At 47.6% G+C, this 24123-nt stretch overlaps 1 protein-coding gene and 1 long non-coding RNA gene across 53 annotated transcripts in view; one reads left to right on the top strand and one right to left on the bottom strand.

Moving 5' to 3' along the window:
- The window catches only part of Dock9 (dedicator of cytokinesis 9), a 264999-nt gene that overhangs the window by 150241 nt on the left and 90635 nt on the right, over nucleotides 1-24123 (top strand). For all 51 annotated transcript variants that reach the window (NM_001105759.3, XM_087585062.1, XM_087585049.1 and 48 more), the window contains 14 exon segments: nucleotides 3159-3233; nucleotides 4628-4768; nucleotides 5851-6048; nucleotides 6404-6526; nucleotides 10564-10646; nucleotides 11163-11285; nucleotides 16171-16250; nucleotides 16340-16527; nucleotides 16684-16749; nucleotides 17977-18069; nucleotides 20147-20270; nucleotides 20624-20745; nucleotides 21567-21653; nucleotides 22361-22450. In NM_001105759.3, the coding sequence (NP_001099229.2) occupies nucleotides 3159-3233; nucleotides 4628-4768; nucleotides 5851-6048; nucleotides 6404-6526; nucleotides 10564-10646; nucleotides 11163-11285; nucleotides 16171-16250; nucleotides 16340-16527; nucleotides 16684-16749; nucleotides 17977-18069; nucleotides 20147-20270; nucleotides 20624-20745; nucleotides 21567-21653; nucleotides 22361-22450 (1593 nt within the window).
- Nucleotides 7147-15216, bottom strand: LOC148001159 (uncharacterized). Of its 2 annotated transcripts, none has more exons than XR_015639089.1 (3): nucleotides 15119-15186; nucleotides 12269-12530; nucleotides 7147-8488 (listed from the first exon to the last, which is right to left on the bottom strand). It is a non-coding gene; the product is annotated as an uncharacterized LOC148001159 (long non-coding RNA). The 2 variants fall into 2 exon arrangements; XR_015639088.1 differs by having other exon boundaries at nucleotides 7148-11706; nucleotides 15119-15216.

The raw sequence follows: 24123 nt of genomic DNA, 5'->3' as shown, positions 1-24123 counted from the left end.
TACTGAAAGCCTGCAGTGAGGCTGTCTACTGAGAGATTGCAGTGAGGCTGGCTACTGAGAGACTGCAGTGAGGCTGTCTACTGAGAGATTGCAGTGAGGCCTGCTACTGAGAGACTGCAGTGAGGCTGTCTACTGAGAGACTGCAGTGAGGCTGGCTACTGAGAGATTGCAGTGAGGCCTGCTACTGAGAGACTGCAGTGAGGCTGGCTACTGAGAGATTGCAGTGAGGCCTGCTACTGAGAGACTGCAGTGAGGCTGTCTACTGAGAGACTGCAGTGAGGCTGTCTACTGAGGGATTGCAGTGAGGCCTGCTACTGAGAGACTGCAGTGAGGCCTGCTACTGAGAGATTGCAGTGAGGCTGTCTATTGAGAAACTGCAGTGAGGCCGGCTACTGAGAGATTGCAGTGAGGCCTGCTACTGAGAGACTGCAGTGAGGCTGACTACTGAGAGATTGCAGTGAGGCCGGCTACTGAGAGACTGCAGTGAGGCCGGCTACTGAGAGACTGCAGTGAGGCCTGCTACTGAGAGATTGCAGTGAGGCTGGCTACTGAGAGACTGCAGTGAGGCTGGCTACTGAGAGATTGCAGTGAGGCTGTCTACTGAGAGACTGCAGTGAGGCTGTCTACTGAGAGATTGCAGTGAGGCTGGCTACTGAGAGACTGCAGCGAGGCTGTCTACTGAGAGATTGCAGCGAGGCTGTCTACTGAGAGACTGCAGTGAGGCCTGCTACTGAGAGATTGCAGTGAGGCCTGCTACTGAGAGACTGCAGTGAGGCCTGCTACTGAGAGATTGCAGTGAGGCTGTCTACTGAGAGACTGCAGTGAGGCTGTCTACTGAGAGACTGCAGTGAGGCCTGCTACTGAGAGACTGCAGTGAGGCTGTCTACTGAGAGACTGCAGTGAGGCTGGCTACTGAGAGATTGCAGTGAGGCTGGCTACTGAGAGATTGCAGTGAGGCTGGCTACTGAGAGATTGCAGTGAGGCTGTCTACTGAGAGATTGCAGTGAGGCTGGCTACTGAAAGCCTGCAGTGAGGCTGTCTACTGAGAGATTGCAGTGAGGCTGGCTACTGAGAGACTGCAGTGAGGCTGTCTACTGAGAGATTGCAGTGAGGCCTGCTACTGAGAGACTGCAGTGAGGCTGGCTACTGAGAGATTGCAGTGAGGCTGTCTACTGAGAGACTGCAGTGAGGCTGTCTACTGAGAGACTGCAGTGAGGCTGGCTACTGAGAGACTGCAGTGAGGCTGTCTACTGAGAGACTGCAGTGAGGCTGTCTACTGAGAGACTGCAGTGAGGCTGGCTACTGAGAGATTGCAGTGAGGCCTGCTGCTGAGAGACTGCAGTGAGGCCTGCTACTGAGAGACTGCAGTGAGGCTGTCTACTGAGAGACTGCAGTGAGGCTGGCTACTGAGAGATTGCAGTGAGGCCTGCTACTGAGAGACTGCAGTGAGGCTGACTACTGAGAGATTGCAGTGAGGCCGGCTACTGAGAGACTGCAGTGAGGCTGGCTACTGAGAGACTGCAGTGAGGCCTGCTACTGAGAGATTGCAGTGAGGCTGTCTACTGAGAGACTGCAGTGAAGCTGGATACTGAGAGATTGCAGTGAGGCTGTCTACTGAGAGACTGCAGTGAGGCTGACTACTGAGAGATTGCAGTGAGGCTGTCTACTGAGAGACTGCAGTGAGGTTGGCTACTGAGAGACTGCAGTGAGGCCTGCTACTGAGAGATTGCAGTGAGGCTGTCTACTGAGAGACTGCAGTGAGGCTGTCTACTGAGAGACTGCAGTGAGGCCTGCTACTGAGAGACTGCAGTGAGGCCTGCTACTGAGAGACTGCAGTGAGGCCTGCTACTGAGAGACTGCAGTGAGGCTGTCTCCTGAGAGACTGCAGTGTGGCTGGCTACTGAGAGACTGCAGTGAGGCTGTCTACTGAGAGATTGCAGTTAGGCTGTCTACTGAGAGACTGCAGTGAAGCTGGATACTGAGAGATTGCAGTGAGGCTGTCTACTGAGAGACTGCAGTGAGGCCGGCTACTGAGAGATTGCAGTGAGGCTGGCTACTGAGAGACTGCAGTGAGGCTGTCTACTGAGAGATTGCAGTGAGGCCTGCTACTGAGAGACTGCAGTGAGGCCTGCTACTGAGAGACTGCAGTGAGGCTGTCTCCTGAGAGACTGCAGTGTGGCTGGCTACTGAGAGACTGCAGTGAGGCTGTCTACTGAGAGATTGCAGTTAGGCTGTCTACTGAGAGACTGCAGTGAAGCTGGATACTGAGAGATTGCAGTGAGGCTGTCTACTGAGAGACTGCAGTGAGGCCGGCTACTGAGAGATTGCAGTGAGGCTGGCTACTGAGAGATTGCAGTGAGGCCATCTTCTGAGAGACTGCAGTGAGGCCGGCTACTGAGAGATTGCAGTGAGGCTGGCTACTGAGAGACTGCAGTGAGGCCGTCTACTGAGAGACTGCAGTGAGGCCGTCTACTGAGAGACTGCAGTGAGGCCATCTACTGAGAGATTGCAGTGAGGCTGGCTACTGAGAGACTGCAAGCAGAACCCTCCCAGGCACAGCTCTATGAGAAGCCTCCTGGGGTATCAGTGCCAGTGGCATCTCTCCCACAGCATTACAACCTGAGCTTCCTATGCCACGATGGCTGTGGAGCCAGTGCCTCCCAGAGACCAGGCAGGGTTGTCTCATAGCCTGCATTTATAGATGAAGCTGTATCTTACTGACTTTCCTACTGCTGTGAAGAGATACCGTGATTGAGACACATTGTTTAAGAAAGCGATCGCGAGGGCTTGCAGCTTCAGAGGGTTAGAATCCATGAATGTGCGGGTGGGAACATGGCAGCAGGTAGGCAGGCCTGGTGCTGGAGCAGTAACTGAGAACGTACATCTTACTCTACAGGCTCAGGGTAGAGAGGGCGGAAGCTAGCTGGGAATGGTGGGGGCTTTCCAAATTTCAAGTCCCACCCCAAGCACTACAGCTCCTTCAGCAATTCTTCCCCTCCTGGTTCCACCAACTGGGAATGAAGCATTCAAAGAAGTGAGCCCCATGGGGCCATTCTCGTTCAAACCGCCACAGGCAGCGTGCAGACATACTCAGTACCTCTGGGAGGTGGAGAGCAAAGGATTTTGTTAACTGAAAACTTTATTTATTTTATCCACAGAGCACCAGAGAAGCAGAAATCAAACTGAAAAGCGAGAGCAGAGTGAAGCTCTTTTACTTGGACCCAGATACCCAGGTAAGAGCTAATTCAGCATTTAAAATGTAAAGGTCATGAAAGTTTAATATTCAGTTGAATACTCAGAACAGTGTTTAGCCAGCTTCCGAGAAGGCACCAGCCTGGATCTTGAGGTCGACAGTTATCGTCCATATAAGGTACACCTGAAAATAACCATTAGACCGTGGCCCACATCACTGCAGACACCCAGAGGCAGTAACACTTCTCAGCTAGCTTCAGTTCCTGCCAGAAGCCTGAGAGTATGTGTAACCCACATCTAGGTTTCACAAAGTCCAAACACAGTGTGACAAAGATCTTCAGGGCCCAGGATGGCGAGTGCCACATAGGTGCCAGGAAGGGACAAGGGTCTGCTATATTTCCTAAGTGCAGTTGTCCCCCACATCTGTGGTATTTTTAATAGAACAGCCTCTCCCATTTAGCTTTAATAATAACTATTTTCTCTGTTTCTTCACTGACTTCCTTTTTGTACACTGTTTACTGTGGTAATATGCACAAAGCACAAACCTTACAATTTTAGCTATTTGAAAATAGAATTCAAATAAAAAGCAAACCAATTCAGTGGTATTAAATATGTTCTCTGCAACCGTTACACCATCTGTTTCCAGAACAGTTGAATGTTTTCATCTTTCCAAATTGAAACCCTTTTAAATAGCAGTCCCCCATGCCTGGTCATCCCTAAGACCCCAGCTCTAAGAATTAACTATTTTAGCAAGCTCATCAATGTGGAGTCGTGTAGAACCTGCCTCTTGTGCCTTCTTTTACGTAACATGTTTCCGAGGATTTATTTATTGATCAATTGTTCTATGTGCTGGGCAGTGCATGTGCTGTGAAACTTCAGCCACACGTGGAGGTCAGAGGACGACCTCAGAGTTGGTTCTCTCCTTCCACACTCCGGTCTGCAGGCTCGCATGGCACACAGTTTACCCAATCCAAAATCTCCTTTTATTTTTAAGACAGCATCTCACTATGTATCTCTGACTGGCCTCAAACTCACAGAGAGCCACCTGCTTCTGACTCTCTAGTTCTGGGTTTATAAGTATGCGCCACCAGGCCCAGCCCTGAATTTCCTGTTTAGTAGTGAGTGTGCATGTTTGACTGTATGCACGCATGTGTGTATGTACGTATGTAATGCAATGTATGCCCTTACACATGGGTGTTTAGGTTGTTTATAATGTTAATCCATCAAACAGGTATATCCTCACGTGTGTGACTGTCATGAGTAACAGCGTGTGTCTAGTAAATATGTCTACTAAATATTAACCAAGCCACAGCGCTATAGTGGATGGGCATGTACAGCTTTCCCAGGTTTTAGGCAGTTTTAAGTGAGACCATTCATGCTGGGATTTTTCAACAGGAGCACCATGTGTTTATATGTCCACATTTTCTTTTTAAAGAAACTCGACTTCTCATCTGCTGAACCAGAAGTGAAGCCATTTGAAGAAAAGTTTGGGAAGAGGATTCTCGTCAAGTGCAATGATTTGTCCTTCAACCTGCAGTGCTGTGTCGCAGAGAACGAGGAAGGACCCACGACAAATGTAATTTTCCTTTTCAAAAGTGCAGGCATTCTTTTTAAAAAAGTCTCCTCCTGCCTCGCAACACTTCATATTTAGAGAGGAGAATGTTAGTGTTACTATAAATCTTCCTGCTATACTCCAGGCTGGACTGACGTCCCAGCTGGGCAGGTCAGTCCCCTGGCCAAGGGAGCAGGAGACAGGCTCACCGTAACCCATGCTGAAGAGATAGGAGGGATAATTAGCTCTCTCATATTACTGTATTCTTTCTCCTTCCCAGAATCCCCACCTCCCAGCACAGTCCCTACATAAGTTAATCATCCATGGGGCTACACACACACACACACACACACACACACACACACACACACACACACACACACACACACACTTTTTCTGTATTTCTTTCAGATACTATCAGAACCCTGTTTCCTGATACTCTGGTCTTCTCAAAAGCTCCCTTCCCATCACATGGCTGCTTGTCCACCACATATCTGACCTCTGTGCTGGCTTAAAAAGCATGGGTTTCTCCCCACTTTCCTCCATGCATGGCTTTCTCCTCTCTTTCCTCCGTTCCGTTTCCCTGGGCAGCTGCTGACTTTTACAGCTAAGTTGCCAAGGGGATTTAAATTTAAATTGTAATAAAAATGTCCTCAAGTTTCCAAACAATTTTTGAAGAATAAATGTTGAACAATTTCAGGTGTCACAGGTTTCTCCTTACATTGCAGCCAGGGTGCACGGACCTTGCCCAGAGATGTGCAGGGCTTACCCTGGGGTATGGGTGGGTAAGGGGAGCCTGTAGCCAAGGATAAGCTGGCAGACTTAGCAGCATGTTCCAGGATACGGGTTCCATCTTAGACGCTCCGAGGAGACCAGCTGCCCGACCTGGAGAGCATGCATTTAATAGTGAAGCTCATGAAGGGGGAATGAAAGTTTTGTTTCTTACAATGCTTTATAGTCTCATCTGTGTGACAAGGATGAACGTTGTCATGTCAGATAACTTTCAAGGAGACAGTCATTAAACAGGGCTCATCACTCTGCTTACATAGCAGCATCTGTCCCAACCGTCTTTATGATCATGGGGTTTTATTGATGTTATTGTTCAGGTGGAGCCTTTCTTTGTCACCCTGTCCCTGTTCGACATAAAATACAACCGGAAGATTTCTGCTGACTTCCACGTGGACCTGAACCACTTCTCAGTGCGGCAGATGCTGGCCCCTGCATCCCCAGTGCTGATGAACGGTGGTCAGAGTCCACCTGCCTTCCAGGATGCCCTTCAGGCGGCCATGCAGTATCCGAAGCAGGTGGGGAAAGCTCGCACCACTCAGACTTCTTGTTATATGTTAGACATGCTCGGTGAGGCCTTGCCATGCACCAGTGGGCTGTTTCTGTCGTTAATATAGGGCAGGGTATATAATAGTGGACTGAAAGCAAATGGAGGGAGAAGTGGTCTGCCTGTCACTCATTTCCGTAAGCCTTCTCCTGTTCGCCTTCCCCACCAAGCAGACTTTTTGAGCAGATGTGGATTGAGGAACCTCTGAGGTGTTCAGCCTTGGTCTCCTCACTGGTTGGACTGTCATGCTATCGTCTGCTGCTTTTGTGGTGAGGGGACATTCATCTGTGAATTCTCCTGACTAAAGAGAACCATTGTCTCTCTAGGGAATATTTTCAGTCACGTGTCCTCACCCAGACATATTTCTTGTGGCCAGAATTGAAAAGGTCCTCCAAGGAAGCATCACGCACTGTGCTGAGCCTTACATGAAAAGCTCAGACTCTTCTAAGGTAGGAATGGCTTTCATGCTTTGCAATTGCTTAAAAGTAACAACTTATGAAATGGCTTTCATGCCAAACTTAGGAGGTCAGAGGTGAGCCATACTCGATAGTCTAAAGCACATAGATGGGTTGGGGAGATGGCTCTGACGCTGAGGCACTTGCTGCAAGTGTGAGGACCGGGATGCTAATCCACAACACCCACATCTGCCCCGTCTCTAGTCCCAGCACTCGTGAAACAGAGAGCGAACCCTCAAGGTAAACTGACTAGTTAGACTAGAATCAGCAGGCTCTAGGTTTGAGTGCGAGCTAGCTCTTCAGTAAACAATGTGGCAAGCCATCAGTAAGATGCCTCATTCAACTTCAGTCCTCCACAAACATGCACACATGTACACAGCCTTTACACACTTGTGCAGACATGCACACACATGTAAACAATCTTTATATACACATGTGCAGAATGCACACACGTACACAATCTTTGTGCACATGTGCAGACATGCACATACATGTACATAGATTTTACACACTCATGCAGACATGCACACACATGTACACAGTCTTTATATACACATGCAGACATACATCAGTCATGATGCACACCACACATGGAAAGATGAATACTAAATCATAGAGAGCAGTTACATGTATTTACTGTCCATTTTGATTTTATGTACTTGGTTTGTTTTCGTCCATGCAGAGAATCAAGCCCAGTTATCGGCACATGCCAAGCATATATTCTGTCCCTTTGCTAAGTTCTAGCTCCTATGTGTCCAGTTCTTACTAAAAGTATTCTCTTAACCACCGAGCCACCTCTCCAGCCCTTAGTGAAAGCATTCTCACATGTAAATAAAACGTATCATTTGCTATTCTATTCTAACAAATTAGTTTTTCAAAGGAATTATTAGCTTGATACTAAGTTTTGTCTCATCTAAAAGCACATGTTTTGAAGTCAGCCATTGCTGATGTGCCCCTTGGGTTCTGGAGTCATATTGTAACCCACATTATAGAACTACTAAGTATCAGAAGTCTAGGAACTTAGGAAATAGCGACCTACAAGTCTTCAGTTGTTTTCTTACTGTCCCGTGCCTGGAGAGGCCCAGGACAATGGTTGCAGCTTTCTCACAGCTCTTCATTTGGGTTGGACAGGGATGCTGAGAGCTGTTAGAGCGTTGGTTTGGTTTGATATTAAGTGTTCATTTGAGAGAGGCCCCAGTGCACGAAGAAGGAATGGTCGGCCGACCCAGTGTGGGTGGACACCTCAGACCTCACACAGAGGCTTACCAACATGGCTCAGAGATTTGAAAACGTCATTCCTGTGGCCACCTATATATCCTAGGCACAGCCACCAGGATAGAATGGTCATTAAAGGACTAAGAAGATCTGAGTGCTGAGTGCCAGCATAGCCAGGGCACTTCTGATGCCTCTCACCTCCGTGGCCCCAGTGTCCCCCATGTGAGCACAGAATAAGGTTGCCCAGCCTGCCTTCCTTACAGGCCAGGGTGAGAATCACTCAAACATGGGACAGGCAGTGCGGAGAACAACACACATCCATGAAATATCCCTGAGTCCAGCTCCCATTGAGTAAAAGTCCATTTGCCAGTAATCTTCAAACGCTAAGTTTTTTGGCTGATAAAAGCTGAATGGAGTATGCTTCCTGGAGAGAAGCCATCTTAGTATTTCAAGCCAAGTCCGAAAAACATTGGATAAGAAGTTCTTTTGATCTGTTTAGTGGTGAATCCACAGTGACCTCGGGCAGGGCTGTGCTGACAGAAGGTGTGTCCGAGGTGCATATGATCCACATCCACGTGGCTGCTTCTGCCTGCACACACATGAGCTGAAGTCCAGCAGTGCATGCTGGAGCAAAGCAGAGGCATCACGGTGGGCCAACATTTCCTCGGCCTGCTTCCCAGCATTCCTCACAGCTCCACAGCATCTCATGAAGTCAAGGCTCGAGGCTCACCCATCTCATAGCTGGAGAGAAGTAGTGATAGATTGGCATGGGGCTATTACCTTGTTTTGCCAAAAGCTTTGCTCTCCTCTTCCCAGGCTGTGTAGTATTCACCCAGACCATCACTTGGAACAGATTTCCATTGGGTGGGGCAAGGGAGGGCTCTGGAGGAGACGTAAGCATTGAGTTCTTGCTTTCACAAGTATTTTCCCTCTGTGCCCTTGGTTGGCTCTCATTTTCCACAGGGAAGACGTGAGTCTGTTAAACCCTCATGTGTAGTATTGATTTTACCCTGCCATGTACTTGCACATGGCTGCTCCAATCTTTTAGAGGACTTTTTGTGGTGCTTGAAATAAAACCCAGGGCCTTAGGTGTGCTAGGTCACCATTCCTTCCTTACTGATTTGTTTGAGGCAAGATCTTACTATGCAGCTAAGACTGGCCCTAAACCTGATCCTCCTGGCTCTGTCTCCTAGTGCTGGGATTGCAGATGTGCACTATGATGCCTAACTAAAATTCTCAAATCCAAACGTATTTACTGTAAACTCGTGGGAGGAAGAATTAGGTGTCTTTGTTCAAGGACCATGCACTCCCAGAGCCTGCTATAAATCACTCAGGGAGGAAGGATATATACACACCACTAAAAAAGAAAGGGTGTGCTAGATACTCTCCTGGCATCCGTTTGAACCAAGATTGTTTTCGGTTCACCCTTGAAGGTAGTGATGTCTTCCATAGCATGAATGTGGAAGGATCCGGGTTTTATAGTGAGACGGCTCACCACGTAGAGGCCTATCATCTGCGGGATCACAGAGCTGCTCTGATGGACCTTTGCATGGGCAGCTCTGTTGCTCTCGTCCTGTCTCCTAGTGAGTGCTTCTCATGCTTGATGGTGTGTGCAGATCACTGGAGGGCCTGCAGCAGGCAAATCATGGCCCACAACGTCTAGGGCATGATGCTTGTCTGACGGTCACCCTGACTCTGCAGCTCAGAAGGAAACGAAGCCTCTCAGCTGTGAGCAGTTTCTCAAAGACTGTCTGATTTGACACACTCAAGTAACGTGAATGACTTCAGACTCCTTCCTACACACAGCATTCAGTCCCCTCTGGACTATCCTAGACCACAGGCTCCTTCCTACACACATCACACACACACACACGCACACGCACACGCACACGCACACACACACACACAAACACACTACACACATACCACACACACACCACACACACACCACACACATATACACACACCACACACACACCACACACACACACACATACCACACACACACACCACCACACATACACATACCACACACATATCACACACACACACCACCACACACACCACATACACACACACACACATACACACACATACCCCACCCACCCACACACACCACACATACACATACCACACTACCCCCCCCACACACACACACAGCATTTGGGTTCCCTCTTGATTATCTCAGATCATGGAGGAGAAAGCATGGGGCAATTGATTACCCATAGACCCATTCTTCATACATGTCATCGGCCAAAAGCCAATATGTTTGATGTGTTCTGTCAACTCAGGGCAAGCAGAATTGGTCTTGAGGCAGTGATAGTGTTTATGAAGGAAAAGTGCAACAATTGAAGGCCCGGGTGTGGTTAAGCGAGCACCTAGTTATGCCTCCCCTATGCACGTCTCCCAGGTTGTGGTGCGGGTTAGGAGCTGAGGAAGCTTAGTGTGTTCTTAGTGTTTCCTCAAACTCTGGTACATGGATATTTGGGCATGGATGCCTCAGTGTCCTATAATTAGCCCTTAGTCAAAAAGAAATAAAATCTGTGAGAGGAAGGGTGCTGCAGAGTGGCCTGCTTGTAGTTTGCAAAGACCGAAAGGATATGTATGCACCTTGGAAATAAACTCTGTAATTCTGAGAATCACTGCCAGGGTCTACGCTAAATGAAGAAGTCTGACTGGCTTTGACGCCAGCGCCATCAGTGCTGTAGGCAGGGCCGGGTGGTATGGTGAGGGCTGGTTTAGCGATCACGTGGTGGTAGCTGCTCTGGTCTGGTCTCCTGAGGCTGAGCATCTCAGGGCTCTTCTGGTTGTTCCAGGTCGCTCAGAAGGTGCTGAAGAATGCCAAGCAGGCATGTCAAAGACTAGGACAGTACCGAATGCCGTTTGCTTGGGCAGCAAGGTAAGGGAGAACGCCTTTTATAACTGGGATGGACCGATGGACAGACAGACCAACACACAAGTTGGCCTACCTATTGAGTTGATTATCCTGAGTCAGAGATTCAAACTGGAGAGATCAAAAGTAAATAATCCCCAGTTCTGAGCAAGGGCTCGGAGAAGAGAGGACTCCAGCAGGGCAAACAGGAGGTTTGTCCTGAGAGAGCCCTGGCCACGTGCCTCCAGCTCAGATGGTGCAGCTGGGGACTCGAGGAGCAGCCTCTCGCTGTCTCCCCCGACCCCCGTGTCCCGTGTGAATGTGTGTGCTGTTTCCTCGGTACAGATTTTTGGCTGGGAACAGTTTTCTGTGTAAATCAAGTTAGTTGTGGTCTTCCTTATTAATACTTACAGCGTTGGGGGACAGTGGGTTTCTGTTGGCCACAACCAGTGGAATCGTAACTAGTCTGTGTGCAGAGACCAGAATCGTCCTTGTTTTGGTCTTTGGAAACTCAGCCCTTGACGTATTGCTTCTCTGTCTCAGGACGTTGTTTAAAGACACATCTGGAAACCTGGATAAAAATGCCAGGTTTTCTGCCATCTACCGGCAAGACAGCAATAAGCTCTCAAATGAGGACATGCTCAAGCTGCTCGCAGACTTCCGGAAGTGAGTTCCACACCTTTGCTTGTTCCCACACCTGAGGAGCTCTGTGGTGGTGGTGGGGGGGAGTCATGTAAATTAGTTTGTGGGGCAGAGGAGGAATGGGTGGGGACAGCGTTTCCTCAAGGACAGAAGGAACAGAAGATTCTGCTTGACTTGAATTCTTACTGATTGTGTAGCATGGATTGGGGGTGGAGGTAGGCACAGGCAGGAAGAGCCTACTTGAAGGACCCCTGTCAGATGCACAGGCCGCAGCAAAGCCACTGCAGGAGGCAAACAGAAGCAGTGGACCACTTCAACTTGTAGAGGTGCAGTTACTGGTCTGTGGCTTCCTGACTGGGTATTAGGAAGAGGAGAGCAGTGGCCAAAGATAAACAATTGACAGGTGTCTGACTTGCAAGATTGATTGAAGGGTCTCCTGGTACTACTGAACAAATGTGGGGAAAGGTGATAATTTACATAATCCTTACTTTAGCTGTAACTATAGCAAACCAGATCACATTGTAATACCGAGAAAGGTGCCCCCAGCTAAAAGCTTAAAGGACGTTGGTAGGACATTTCTCCCAGTCTGCAGGAGACAATACTTTCTGCTTCCCCCAGCTCCCGGTTTCCTGGGATTTCCTTGGCTTATAGCAGATTGCTCCAGTCTGCCTGTCTTCCAGTGGTCGTCTTCCTGACTGTCCCTGTCTTAATCTGTCACAGGAGTCTCAGAACAGCACACAAAGACACAAGCAGATATTCCCAACCTATCTCTACACATTAGCTTTCACTTTTGTCTGGAGAGGGAAGTGTGGCTTTCAAGGAATGGTGTTAAGTCTATTTACCACGTCTTACACACACGTTGTTATGGGTAATAACGAGAAATACTGAACATAGGTGTGATCAGAGCTGTGGATTCCCTGCCTTGTAGGAGTTAGTTCAAGGGGAGCCCAGAGCATAGTGACATTGGTGTGCAGGCGTAATGCTTCTGTGCACTGTGTAACACTTACCCTTGTGTTATTCAAATGCTGATTTCTCTGCCCTCATAGCTTGTTTCAATCCAGACACGAACGACATTGTAATACTTATACCAAGAATCTCGTTTGTGTAAACAGTTCTTACTTTTTCTTCTCTGCCTTGTTAGGAAGTCACCCAACAACTGCACAGAATAGAGAGCAGGGTGTGATGTCCGCCAACCAGAGGAAGGAGGGAGGGAGAGAGGGAGATTGAGATTAGCGAGGATGGAGCACTTGGAGCTGTGAGGAAGGAGTCCTGAGAGAGATCATAGAAACACACACGATTAGCATAGACAGTAAAGGTAGATCATTTAACTGCTCAGCTATTGAGGTGCAGTTTTAAATAAAGCTTAGTTTCTCTGTATAGTTATTAGGGGCTAGCATAAGATAAATATAGTCACCAGTTTACTTCACTGTTTACATTTATGTCAAGAATAATTCATTCACAGATGGAGCCCCATGTTGGGTGCCATTTTGTTGAAGTTTGGCCTGGTTTGTTCTCCCAGCCCCACACTCCCAGAAATCAGAATCAGACTCAAAATATATTGACAAATACCTTGGCCATTTAGGTAGGCTCTACTCTTGATAGATCATGACTAAACTGTTCCATTTATTTTAACCTACATTCTGCCACATGGCTGGTTACCTGTGCTCAGGTGCCCTGCGTCTGTCTCATTACATCTTCCCAGGCCAAACTCCCACGCCCAGCTCTATCCCAGAATCCTTTCTGCCTCCTGGATGTCCCACCTCCATTTCCTGCCTAATCCATAGGCCATTGGCTTTTTAAATTGACAGATGGTGCATCCATACAATGCACAAGATACTCTCTCTGCATTGATGGTTTGTTCTGAAAGATGTTAGTTATAGACAGGCCAGGCCCACAGTGTGAGCAGAAAGGGAGCACGTAGATCTCAAAGCACAGTGTTATCCTGGTCACAGAGTGGGTGAACGAACAGACATTGGATTTGTATAGGCAAGCTTCAAACAGCATTTCTCAGAAGTCATTCCCACATATAGTCGGGGCAAGAAATAATGATACAGGATAGAGAAATTTCCAGTGAAGATTGTTGAACTAAAGTTCGATCGTTTTACATCTGCCCTTGAGGGAACTCTGTAAAAAGGGTGAAGATGCCATTCAGTCGTGGTTGGTGAGACTGAGGAGGGGACGCTCAGTCCTCTTAGGTGCCTACATTTGACAGTATTATTTGTCATGAACTGTTTCTGAGTCATTGAAGAAGATAGCACCGCTTAGCTGTAGCCTCACAGCTTCGGCTGGGGCTTACTCGATGTTGTGTGGGATGTTGTCGTGTTACGTTGTTCACATGGAGAGAGAAATGATGGCCCTGTGTACCACGAGAATGTGTATTTGCACGAAACTGACACGCCTGAGGACCGATTTCCCAGAGCTCCTGTGGGGTGTCACTGGGGTAGTGTACGGTGGTGTGGATCATGGAGAGTTGCTGACCCCATAGCTGGGCTCTCGACACATCTCTCACAGCGGTACAGAGGCACAGTGCAGCAGGGTGAGGCTGGGCTCTCCTGGAGTTCTCTTGGTTAGAACCTTTTCAACTGAAAGCCAGGGATGTGGAGACAGTGCCTTCCTGACCGTTTCCTCTCTGGGGATGTCCGGGAGTTGATGTTGTAGTCAAGTACAAACAGAAGGAAAGCAGGGCTGAGAGTCCCTGACAGTGATTGTGGGGTACACCACCCCAAGACAGATGATGTATTCCACATAGTCTATGATCATAGTGGAGGAAGAACTTAAGAGTTTTGAGTGATGCTCTAATTCAGGTGAGCAATTTTTCTAGGACAGGCTGCTAAAGGGATCCCTGTGCCAGCAGAGTCTTAAAAGCAGGAGGTTGGAACATTGTGTAAGTGGGAATACCACCCAATGTTGAATCTGCTGCCCCCCTGTATAGGTTACTAATATGTTTCATAAAGAACCATCTTCCTTAGGTTTATCCTATCCTATCCTGAGGGAAACACATAGAAATCAACTTAGATTAATTTCCTGTCCTAACCCGGCACTCAAGTCTGTGTGTGTGTGTGTGTGTGTGTGTGTGTGTGTGTGTGTGTGTGTGTGTGTGTGTGTGGTGGAGGAGGTCTGCGGCACCCTAGGTGAGGCTCTTGTCCACACCAAAACACTAGGGGGCTTATCTCCTCAGATCCCTGTTTGGGCATCATTTGCCGAAGCCTTGAAAGTAGTCTTATATAAATTTTAGTCACAAATCACAAGTTTTATATTAAAAAAACAGTCATTTTTGCTTTAAGTTCTCAGGGTGCATATCTACTCATGAACATTTTTTCACTAAATCATATCAGGAAGCCTAGGGCAAAAATGGGTACAAGAAATCAATCATCTTGATCACCAGCCCAGCCTTAGCAAGAACAGCACATCAGCTGGTACTAGTTGGACTGCCACTGTTCTTGTTCCCTGACCCCAAAACACCCCCGGCTCAATTGTCAAGCGTGTGTCTTTCTGAACTTTAAATTGTTCCCCAGGGTTTTCTCATCGAGCCACTAACAAATCATCTGTACCTAACTTTACTAACAATTACATCTCTAAATTCTTTCTGAGGGTGGTTAATAAAAGCCATGGCCAAAAGCAACCTGGAGACGGAAGGGTTTTATTTGGCTTATACCTCTCTGTCACAGTCTGTTGAGGAAAGCCAAGGCAGGAACTACAGCACGGTCCACAGATGAATTCTGCTTACTGGCTCGTTCCTCATGGCTTCCCTGGTTTCCTTCCTTATACAACCAGGACCTCCTGCCCAGGGGTGGCACCACCCAGTGTGCTGGGTACTCTCATAGCAATCATGAATCAAGAAAACATCTCAGGCTTACCTGCAGGTCAGCCTGACAGAGCCCTGTTCCCCGAGGTTCCCTCTTCCCAGATGACCCTAGCTTGTGTCCAGTGGACAAAACTAACCAGCATATGCACTGGGCTTTGGTGTCCCTTGGTAACACTGTGAAAGACCTGACTCAGCAGGAGGCTTGTGAAGAGCATGTTCCAGCATTCTGTTCTCCAGGGACAACCTGTGCCATGTTGACCCAGTCGCCTTGAGCATATCTCTTTTAAATTGTGTGGCTAAGCCGGTGCCACAGAGGAAAACAAACAAAGCCCTGGCAGGACGTGTTTGCCATGTTGACATGTGATATCCTGTGCAGGAGTCAGGGGTGCCTGTGCATGAGGGGCAGCTGTTCAGTCATTGGAGTAACTGGTCAGAAGGGCAGCAAATGAGCTGGTGTCTGTGTGGAAGCGGAGAGTTTAAGAACCTGTTCTTGGCAGTATTCTGTGGAGCATAAGGTTATAATCAATGACGGTTATGAACGCACACTATGCTGATTAAATGCCCCCATGTCGTGGAGCTCTTAGGAAGAACAGAGACACTCGGCATTAGAACTTGGATTTAGGAGGATTATGGCTCAAACATAAAAAGATGGAATCTTATCAGAACAAAAATAAGTTCTGAGGTCCCAAAGCACATCTTATCCCCCCAGAGGATCTGAGATTGACTCCCAGCACCTGTCAGACAGCTCACAAACACCCATAACTCAGGTTCCGGGGGATCCGATGCCTCCAGCCTCCTAGGACACCGGAATTCACACACACATACCCTCCCCCATACCTCATATACACATGACTAAAAATAAACCAACTTTAAAAAGAAAGGGTGTGGTGGCCGTGGGTGGTTGGATGAGCAAATACTTGGGAGAAGGGACTTTTCCATCTATGAGGAAGAGGGGCCCTATTGTCAGAGGGCTGTGCTGGTTTCTTTGACAATAGGAGCAGCTCTTACCGGGAACAATATATCGTTATGTCCTTTTCCTGCAAATGCCACTTGAGAATTGAGACTTTACAGTTAACCTCCCTTGTTTTTCTCTTTTGTTTGCAGACCTGAGAAGATGGCCAAACTCCCAGTGATTTTAGGCAATCTAGACATTACAATCGACAACGTTTCCTGCGACTTCCCTAGTAAGTGTTCCGTTCTGTGTAATAAGCAGCCTGCATTTTCACTCAGTTGGATTTTCCTGTGGTCTGTGTTATTCGGGATTTCTTTTCAGATTACCTGAATTCATCATACATTCCCATGAGGCAGTTTGAAACCTGCAGTAAGTCTCCGATCACCTTCGAAGTAGAGGAGTTTGTGCCCTGCATACCCAAGCACACCCAGCCTTATACAGTCTACAGCAATCACCTTTATGTTTACCCCAAGTACTTGAGATACGACAGCCAGAAGTCTTTTGCCAAGGCAAGCGCACAGACTAACACGTCTCCGTTATGACTTAGCTCTGAGGCTCTTTTATAAATGTGGGGGGGGGGGGTTAGAGTTATAGTTATTAGTGTATGTATACACTGGCCTTCCTTGTCGTTCCCCCTCACATCTTTCTCTTACATACCTCTGCAGGCCAGAAACATTGCAATCTGCATTGAGTTCAAGGATTCCGATGAAGAAGACTCGCAACCCTTGAAGGTTTGTTTCTCAAATAATTAACACAACCTCGAACAATATGGTGTTATAAATGTCACAGAACGCGTAGGTTAAGTTCTTGGTCCTAATTGACTGTACGTTTTGTTGTTCTTTTTGGAGGTAGGATCTCTTACGTAGTTGCTCAGTAAGCGTGTGTTAAATACCCACCATCATGAGACTTTGACTGGGCACTAAGAGTCATGGTATAAATAAGGAAAAGTCTCTTCTGCTAAGTAGAAGGGCTAAGTATGTAAACCATGGGAACAGCAGTCAGCCAATGTTGCCTGCGACCCACAGATAGCACCACGGCTCTTCTCCAACATTTACAATCCTGCGGCTGCAGACTTCACATAGGTGAATTCCTAGCTTTAAGATCATCGCAGGGACTTAAGTTGCTCACTGCTGTTTACTTCAGCGGAACCTAAATCCAAGCAGCCCAGCTCAAGAGCCTAAATGCTTCACTATGTTAAAATGACTTCCCCAGAAAAGGAGGAGACAAATGTGTAAAACAATACTAGTCATTCTCAAGATCTGTCAAGTTTAGGTTGGGGTGGAGGAGTGCGTGACTCGCTCGCTCTCTTTCCGAGCTCTAGGGTCCTTCTCCCACCCCTCATAAAGGCAGGCCTGGTAGCTCGCCTTGTAACGCCCGCACTCCAGCAGTGCGGGCAGGAGGACTTCTGGGCACACAGGGAGTTCCAGGCCACAGGGGACTATGTGAGACCTGTCATAAAGGGAGGGAACCAGGAAGGGAAGGGAGAAAGTGAGCAGGACAGGAGAAAAGGAAATTCACAGTTTACTGACAAATGTTGTCATGGAGAGAAGGCTACCTGAAATAGAAGACGTTGAATAAACTTTAATGTATTTAATGTATTTATTTTAATTTGGACAAATACAAATTTTTGTACAGAAAAATGCTGAGAGGACAGAGGAAAGAGTTGCCCATTTCTGGAAGGATAGTCAAGAGCAGAGGACATTTGCACAAAGGGATCCTATAGGCAAAGGTGTGGGGGGGGGCATGGGAAAAGAATCGCAGGGTGTCAGTGGGAAGGGGTGGGCCATAGGCTAGGGAAGATCTCTGGTTCACTGGGACCCCAGAGTTAAGTGTCCTGTAGACCCAGGCTCTCTCAGGCAGATGCAGTCTGAGTATTTAAGTTTCTACTGAAGGGGCCACTTTGTGTATAACACACCTGACCAATTGCTCCATCAACCGAATCCTGACTCTCCCTTTAGTGCATTTACGGCAGACCTGGTGGCCCAGTGTTCACAAGGAGTGCCCTCGCTGCAGTCCTACACCATCAACAAAGCCCAGAATTCTACGATGAGGTAACGATGTCTTCAAGGGATGTCAGTAGTTTGACCAGTCTTAATAGAAGCATGAAGTTACTTGCCGAGTGCAAGTAAAACTATGTCTAATGCTGAAGTCATAGCATTAGAACTGGTGTTTGTTTTACATATTCTTTTCATTTAAGTTACACCTTTAGTGCTAAAAATAAAAATGCAAATTGCAAATAAATGAAAGAAAATTCTTTTTTTATTTTATTTTTTTCATCTTTATTAAATTGGGTATTTCTTATTTACATTTCAAATGTTATTCCCTTTCCTGGTTTCCAGGCAAACATCCCCCTAACCCCTCCCCCTCCTCTTCTATGTGGGTGTTGCCCTCCATCCTCCCCCAATTTCTACCCTCCCCCCAACAATCAAGTTCACTGGGGGTTCAGCCTTGACAGGACCCAGGGCTTCCCCTTCCACTGGTGCTCTTACTAGGCTATTCATTGCTACCTATGAGGTCAGAGTCCAGGGTCAGTCCATGTATAGTCTTTGGGTAGTTGCTTAGTCCCTGGAAGCTCTGGTTGCTTGGCATTGTTGTTCATATGGGGTCTCGAGCCCCTTCAGCTGAAAGAAAATTCTTTTTTTTTTTTCCTTTTTTTCGGAGCTGGGGACCGAACCCAGGGCCTTGTGCTTGCTAGGCAAGCGCTCTACCACTGAGCTAAATCCCCAACCTGAAAGAAAATTCTTAATTGTACCTTTAGCACCACAGTTAATGTTCTAGTAAAGCTCCTTTTAAATTCATCCTTGGACCTAATCACTGTTGAATTGTCCTGTGTATTGGTAGGTTTTCTCCTACAGAAATGTTTACTCTCAGACTGATAGTCATGGGGTAGCATGATCTTACAGTGATCTAAAACTTACATATGCCTTCTGATGTCTTCAGAACTTACCTACTTAATACCCTGATTTGACCAGAGAAACCTTATCAATAACATCACAGCAGTCAGCTAACGCATTCTTTATGTTACATTTTTCTGCATACAGTGATAACCAAGAGAGATCATTTTCTTTTGCCATACTCGGTTTGCTGGAGAGAAACCGCTCACATTTTAGATAGGTTCACACAGCACCATGCCCACTGCAGTAACCGCCGGAGATGGCTTGTGAATTACGGTGCGCTCTCCCGCTAATACAGTTGTGAGCCGCATTGCAGCTTCACATTTCTTTTGCCTATGAACGTTGCCATCTGTTTATATGCATACAGTTCGATGAGTCCTACCTCAATAATTGGTACATGCAGATGTTATGGTAGCAAACTGGGCACGAGTAGGATGGCTGAGTACGTAACAACACTTGCTGCGGAAGCACAAGGACCCTAGTTCGAATTCTCAGCACCAGTATAAAGAGTTGGGCATGGCTGTATAGGCCTCTGTAAGCCCAGAGCTGGGGGTAGGTTGAGGTGAGAGGACCCCTGTAGCCTGGTGACTGCCTCCAGACTCAATGGGAGACCATTCTCAAGGGAATGGGGCAAGTCCTAAGTAAACTCCTTGCACCCTCTTGCTTCCTTGTACTTTGGGTGTGCACTAACGCTCACATGTGTGTGTGCATACACCGTCACACCCACCATGCATCACAAAATAGATGGCCCCCAATATCACATTTACATGCATATATTTTATGTACTCACGAGCACTTCTTTTTCTTAATTGTTCTGACTTTGGAAGTAATGTGGTTTATATGTGAATTTTTTCAAATGGCCACAAGTCTCCCGGAGGGCACTTACGAAGGGGGCACCCAAGTTCTTTATTGCATCATGAGATGGCACAGTGAAGGATCGTGGGCTTTAGCACGTGTGTGGTGCTAGATTTAACTCACAGTGCCCAGAACAAAAGTACACAAAAGTCTCCGTGTAGGAGGCCTGTATAGTTGAAAGCCGGCTGTCTAATCCCCACTATACGTAAGTGAGACTGCTGTGCTTTATGAACTGTTCAGCCCGGATTCTCATGCCTGTGTTTGCATCACGGTGTCTGGTTTCCAGTTTGCATGCATCGGAAACCGACATTAACCCTTCTGCTGTTTCTAGTCGCTGGCTGCTGTGGGATGTTAGATGGTTGCTCTCTCGCCTTTGCAGATCAAGATAGAGCTGCCCGCCCAGCTGCACGAGAAGCACCATTTACTGTTCACCTTCTTCCACGTCAGCTGCGACAACTCGACCAAAGGGAGCACGAAGAAGAAGGACGCTGTGGAGACACAGGGTGGGGCCTCCAGCTTCCCTTCCTTTCTTTTTATAATTTTGTCGTTCCATCAACCCCACACCAGCATTTCTTGATTTTGATTCTCGATATCCATCCTTTTGCGAAGGGTTGCTCTGGCGGGTTTCTAGCCAATGGGATGGTAGCATGCCTGAATTGTATATGTAGCCCACTGGTGGTCTGACTCGATGTGGAGCCTATCTCGGGCCTTCTCATCGCATCGCCTGCTTTGACTGATGGTAACAGTTGTTGTTCCTGAGGCTTGCAGGGTTCTCTAGGCTTGCGAGGCTCTCCCTCCCGCAGGAGTCTGTGAGCTCACAGCGGGTTTTCTCGGTGTTGTTCTTTGTTCTCAACAGTTGGCTTCTCCTGGCTTCCTCTCCTGAAAGACGGCAGAGTGTTGACGAATGAACAGCATATCCCTGTCTCCGCCAACCTGCCGTCTGGCTACCTTGGCTACCAGGAGCTCAGCATGGGCAGGGTATGGATTCGAAGAATGTTGGGTTTAACTCAGTTTCTTTAGAAAACAGTAAGAATGGCTAAAAACAACAATAACACAGAACGAAGATTCTTATCAGTCCCGACATTGGCTTTCTTTCTTTATTTTGAAGTAAGTGTGTGTACAGTTAGTAGTAAATGTGTGCTTTTGATAACACGTTGTCAGAACTATCCTTCAGGCATTTTATAAGCCTTCAGGTCTGTCTGGCGGAGCTCAGCCGAGACATGGAGGTAGCTGGCCTGGCGTGGGCCTTCCTGAGAAGTAACTGTGTTCCAGTAATGATGAGTTCTCAGGAATTCTCTTCCACATGATATAGACCCCGGACGTGAATCTCTTTCCCACATGACTGTTCACTCTGTCTGGAGTCATCCCCATTGCTACTCAGAGTCCTGAGCTTAGGTCTGCTTAAGGTACTTGTGAAACCAGGCATGGTGGTGTAAGCCGTTAGTCCCAGTGTTCGGGAGGCAGCCATGTATCTCTGAGTTTGAGGTCTGCCTGGTCTACGTAGAGTCAAGTCAAGGCTACACAGTGAGACCCTGTCTTGGAAGGTAAGGAGATACTGGTGAAGTAGGGTTCATTCCCAGTAGAATAGACAGTAGTTTCTGACAGCCACAGCAGACAGGACAAAGCCCAGGAGGAAGGGCATGTGCTCAGGGGAAGAAACTGGCAAATACAAATGCAGACACAGCTGCGTTCCTGCTGTGGCCAGCTCTTTGGGTCCCTAGTCCTTCACCAGTGCCCTCATTGATGGCTGAGATAGCTAATCTGTTTGGATCTTTAACCCCTTTTTTTCTTTTCTTCAGCATTATGGTCCAGAAGTTAAGTGGGTGGAAGGAGGCAAGCCATTGTTGAAAATCTCCACTCATCTGGTTTCCACCGTGTACACTCAGGTGTGTGCCGTCTCATTCCAGTGACTGAGACCGTCCGCACTTCTTATCTGTGTAATACAGCATCCTGGTGTCTTATGAGCATATTTTTACACTATAGGCCTGTATTTGAAGACGGTATGTAGAAGGTGCTTATGTGTGATACGCTGATATACATGACAAGTACTTTATAAGTCTATGACATTTTTTTTTCAACAATTTTCCTCTGGTGGAAAGTCTTTAAATGTAGTTTGTATATGGTCAATTTTATAACTTTAAGAACCATTTGTGGGGTTGGGTAGATGACTCAGTGAATAAGAGCAGCAGGTAGGAAATCATGAGTTCCCAGCACCCATGTAACAAGCTATGCATCTCACACATGCCCAGCACCCTAGTTCCAAAGGCACAGGTGTACTAGGGCTTACTGGCTTCCAGCCCAGACAAGAAAAATCTGAGCTCTGGCCAGTTCACAGAGAAGAGATCCTGCCTCAAATGAAATTTCCTCTTCTAGCCCCAGAGCACACACTGGTGTGAGCATCCTTCCACAAATAAGCACATAGACTCAGTTCTCAGAGATGTGTACACACACACACACACACACACACACACACACACACACACACACACAATTTTATAAGCCATTCGTGTTTGTTACCTGAAGCACATTCTCTTGTTTCTAGAAGCACACACTAACAGATTTTCTTCTCCTTCTCCCCCTGCCCTCAACCTAGGATCAGCACTTACACAATTTTTTCCAATACTGTCAGAAAACGGAATCTGGAGCCCAAGCCTCAGGGAGTGAACTAGTGAAATACCTTAAGGTACCAAATGGTTTTTACTTAAATGTCTTTGAAAAGTAAGTCGGGTGTTCTTTTTGGTGGCGAGTATTGTGGCTGCCCCCTGTAAGCTTCTGTATGAATGTTTCTACCTGGATGCTCCATGATGAATTCTTGTGGCCTTTAGATGGTGGACCAGAGTGAACTCAGGCATAGCTCTGCTCCTGACTGTATGCTAGTCCATTGAGCTCCCTTAAAACAGCTTCTCCTACACTCCCTCGATACAGACCTTTGCTGAATGTTTGCTGTGGTTCTGCATTTTCACCTCACCTCTGGGGAGTCTGAACTGCTAGGGAGGCAAAACTCAGGGGTGCTATGCTGCTTTTCTTCCTCTGCCTCGCTGCCGGGCCATTACTGATATGCTGCTCAGGGGAGGCAAAAAACAGCCTAAGATAGGGGTCCCAGCCCATGTTTCTTTGGGTGAGAAACAGTAGGGGCTGAGGCAGAGGCATGGTTCTCATTCTCCTATGTACCCAGACGCTGCTGAGGACCATGAGGAGTTGGGAATGGAGCACACAGGCCTGCGGTGAGCCTGGGGATGGGGAGCCCGGCTTAGCTCAGGGTGAGTGCCAGGAATGCAGAGGGGGACTGAGGCATGGCTCTGTGTGACAGAGGTCTCCCCACAGCCAGTCCTCGCTTGTCCAAACTGCTTTATTCATGGCAGATGTGGATGCATACGACCTACTCAGGGTGAACCAGAGATTAAATACCTTTTGCAGGAAGGGATGCTCAATGGCTAAACACTCAGGACCACTAGCTAACTCATTAGCATGAAGAACTCTGGGTTTTGATGCTATGTGTCAGGTTGTCATGGTCCTCTTAGTGTGGTGCTGTGGCCATGTGCTCCAGGACAGGAATCTGGTTGGGAGCTAGTCCGAACCATTCTCAATTATGAGTTTTACCTGGACTCTACCGCTCTTCTGTCTGGTGGCACAGTCCACTGCCCCTCACTCACAGGCTGCTGAGCGCACGAGAAGCAGTCCTGGCCTAGCCATTGCTGCTGCTGTGGCAGAGTACCTGAAGCTGGAGTTCTGAGGGCCATGAGAGGATCAAGGCAAGAGCTGGGCGGTCGGGAGGGGCAGAATCACTCATCCTTGTATAAGGAGGCCACTCGAGCAGTCTCAGCGACCCATTCCTGAAGCTTGAGCCCCCATGGCCTGATTGCCTCTCCTTAGACCACACCTCTTCCTGATTTTGCATTGAGGATTAAGTTTCTGTCACAGGCTTTGTGAAGGACACACTCAAATCCTAACAGTCCCGACCCTTAGAAAACGTCTCAGTCCTCGTAGGAGAGAATTCTAACGTGAGCACAGCGCCGGGATAGACAGAGGTAATGCCCCTAGCCTGGTCCGGCTGTGTGGGAGCTGAGTTTGTCCCCGGAGCCGGCGCACAGCAGTGAGAGGCTTTGATACAGAACTTGATTATAGAAGAGGACTGTAAGACAGACTTGCTAAATGGCATTCCAGGCATAGGACAAAATGAGGTGTGAGATTGGGTAGAGACTTACATTTGATCTAATCCAGAGAAAACAAGCCACATATTTAAAATAATGAACACACCTACGTTATGACTGCTGGCCTCTCCTCCACTTCAGTGACAACATAAGACCTCTCTGACCATTCTTTTGGTTACAGTTCCTCCTGGTTCCTCTTCTGCCT

This window comes from Rattus norvegicus, chromosome 15 (assembly GCF_021556685.1).
Source record: "Rattus norvegicus strain SHRSP/BbbUtx chromosome 15, alternate assembly SHRSP_T2T, whole genome shotgun sequence".
Lineage (NCBI taxonomy): Eukaryota > Metazoa > Chordata > Mammalia > Rodentia > Muridae > Rattus > Rattus norvegicus.
This window is presented reverse-complemented; position numbering and strand designations above follow the sequence as displayed.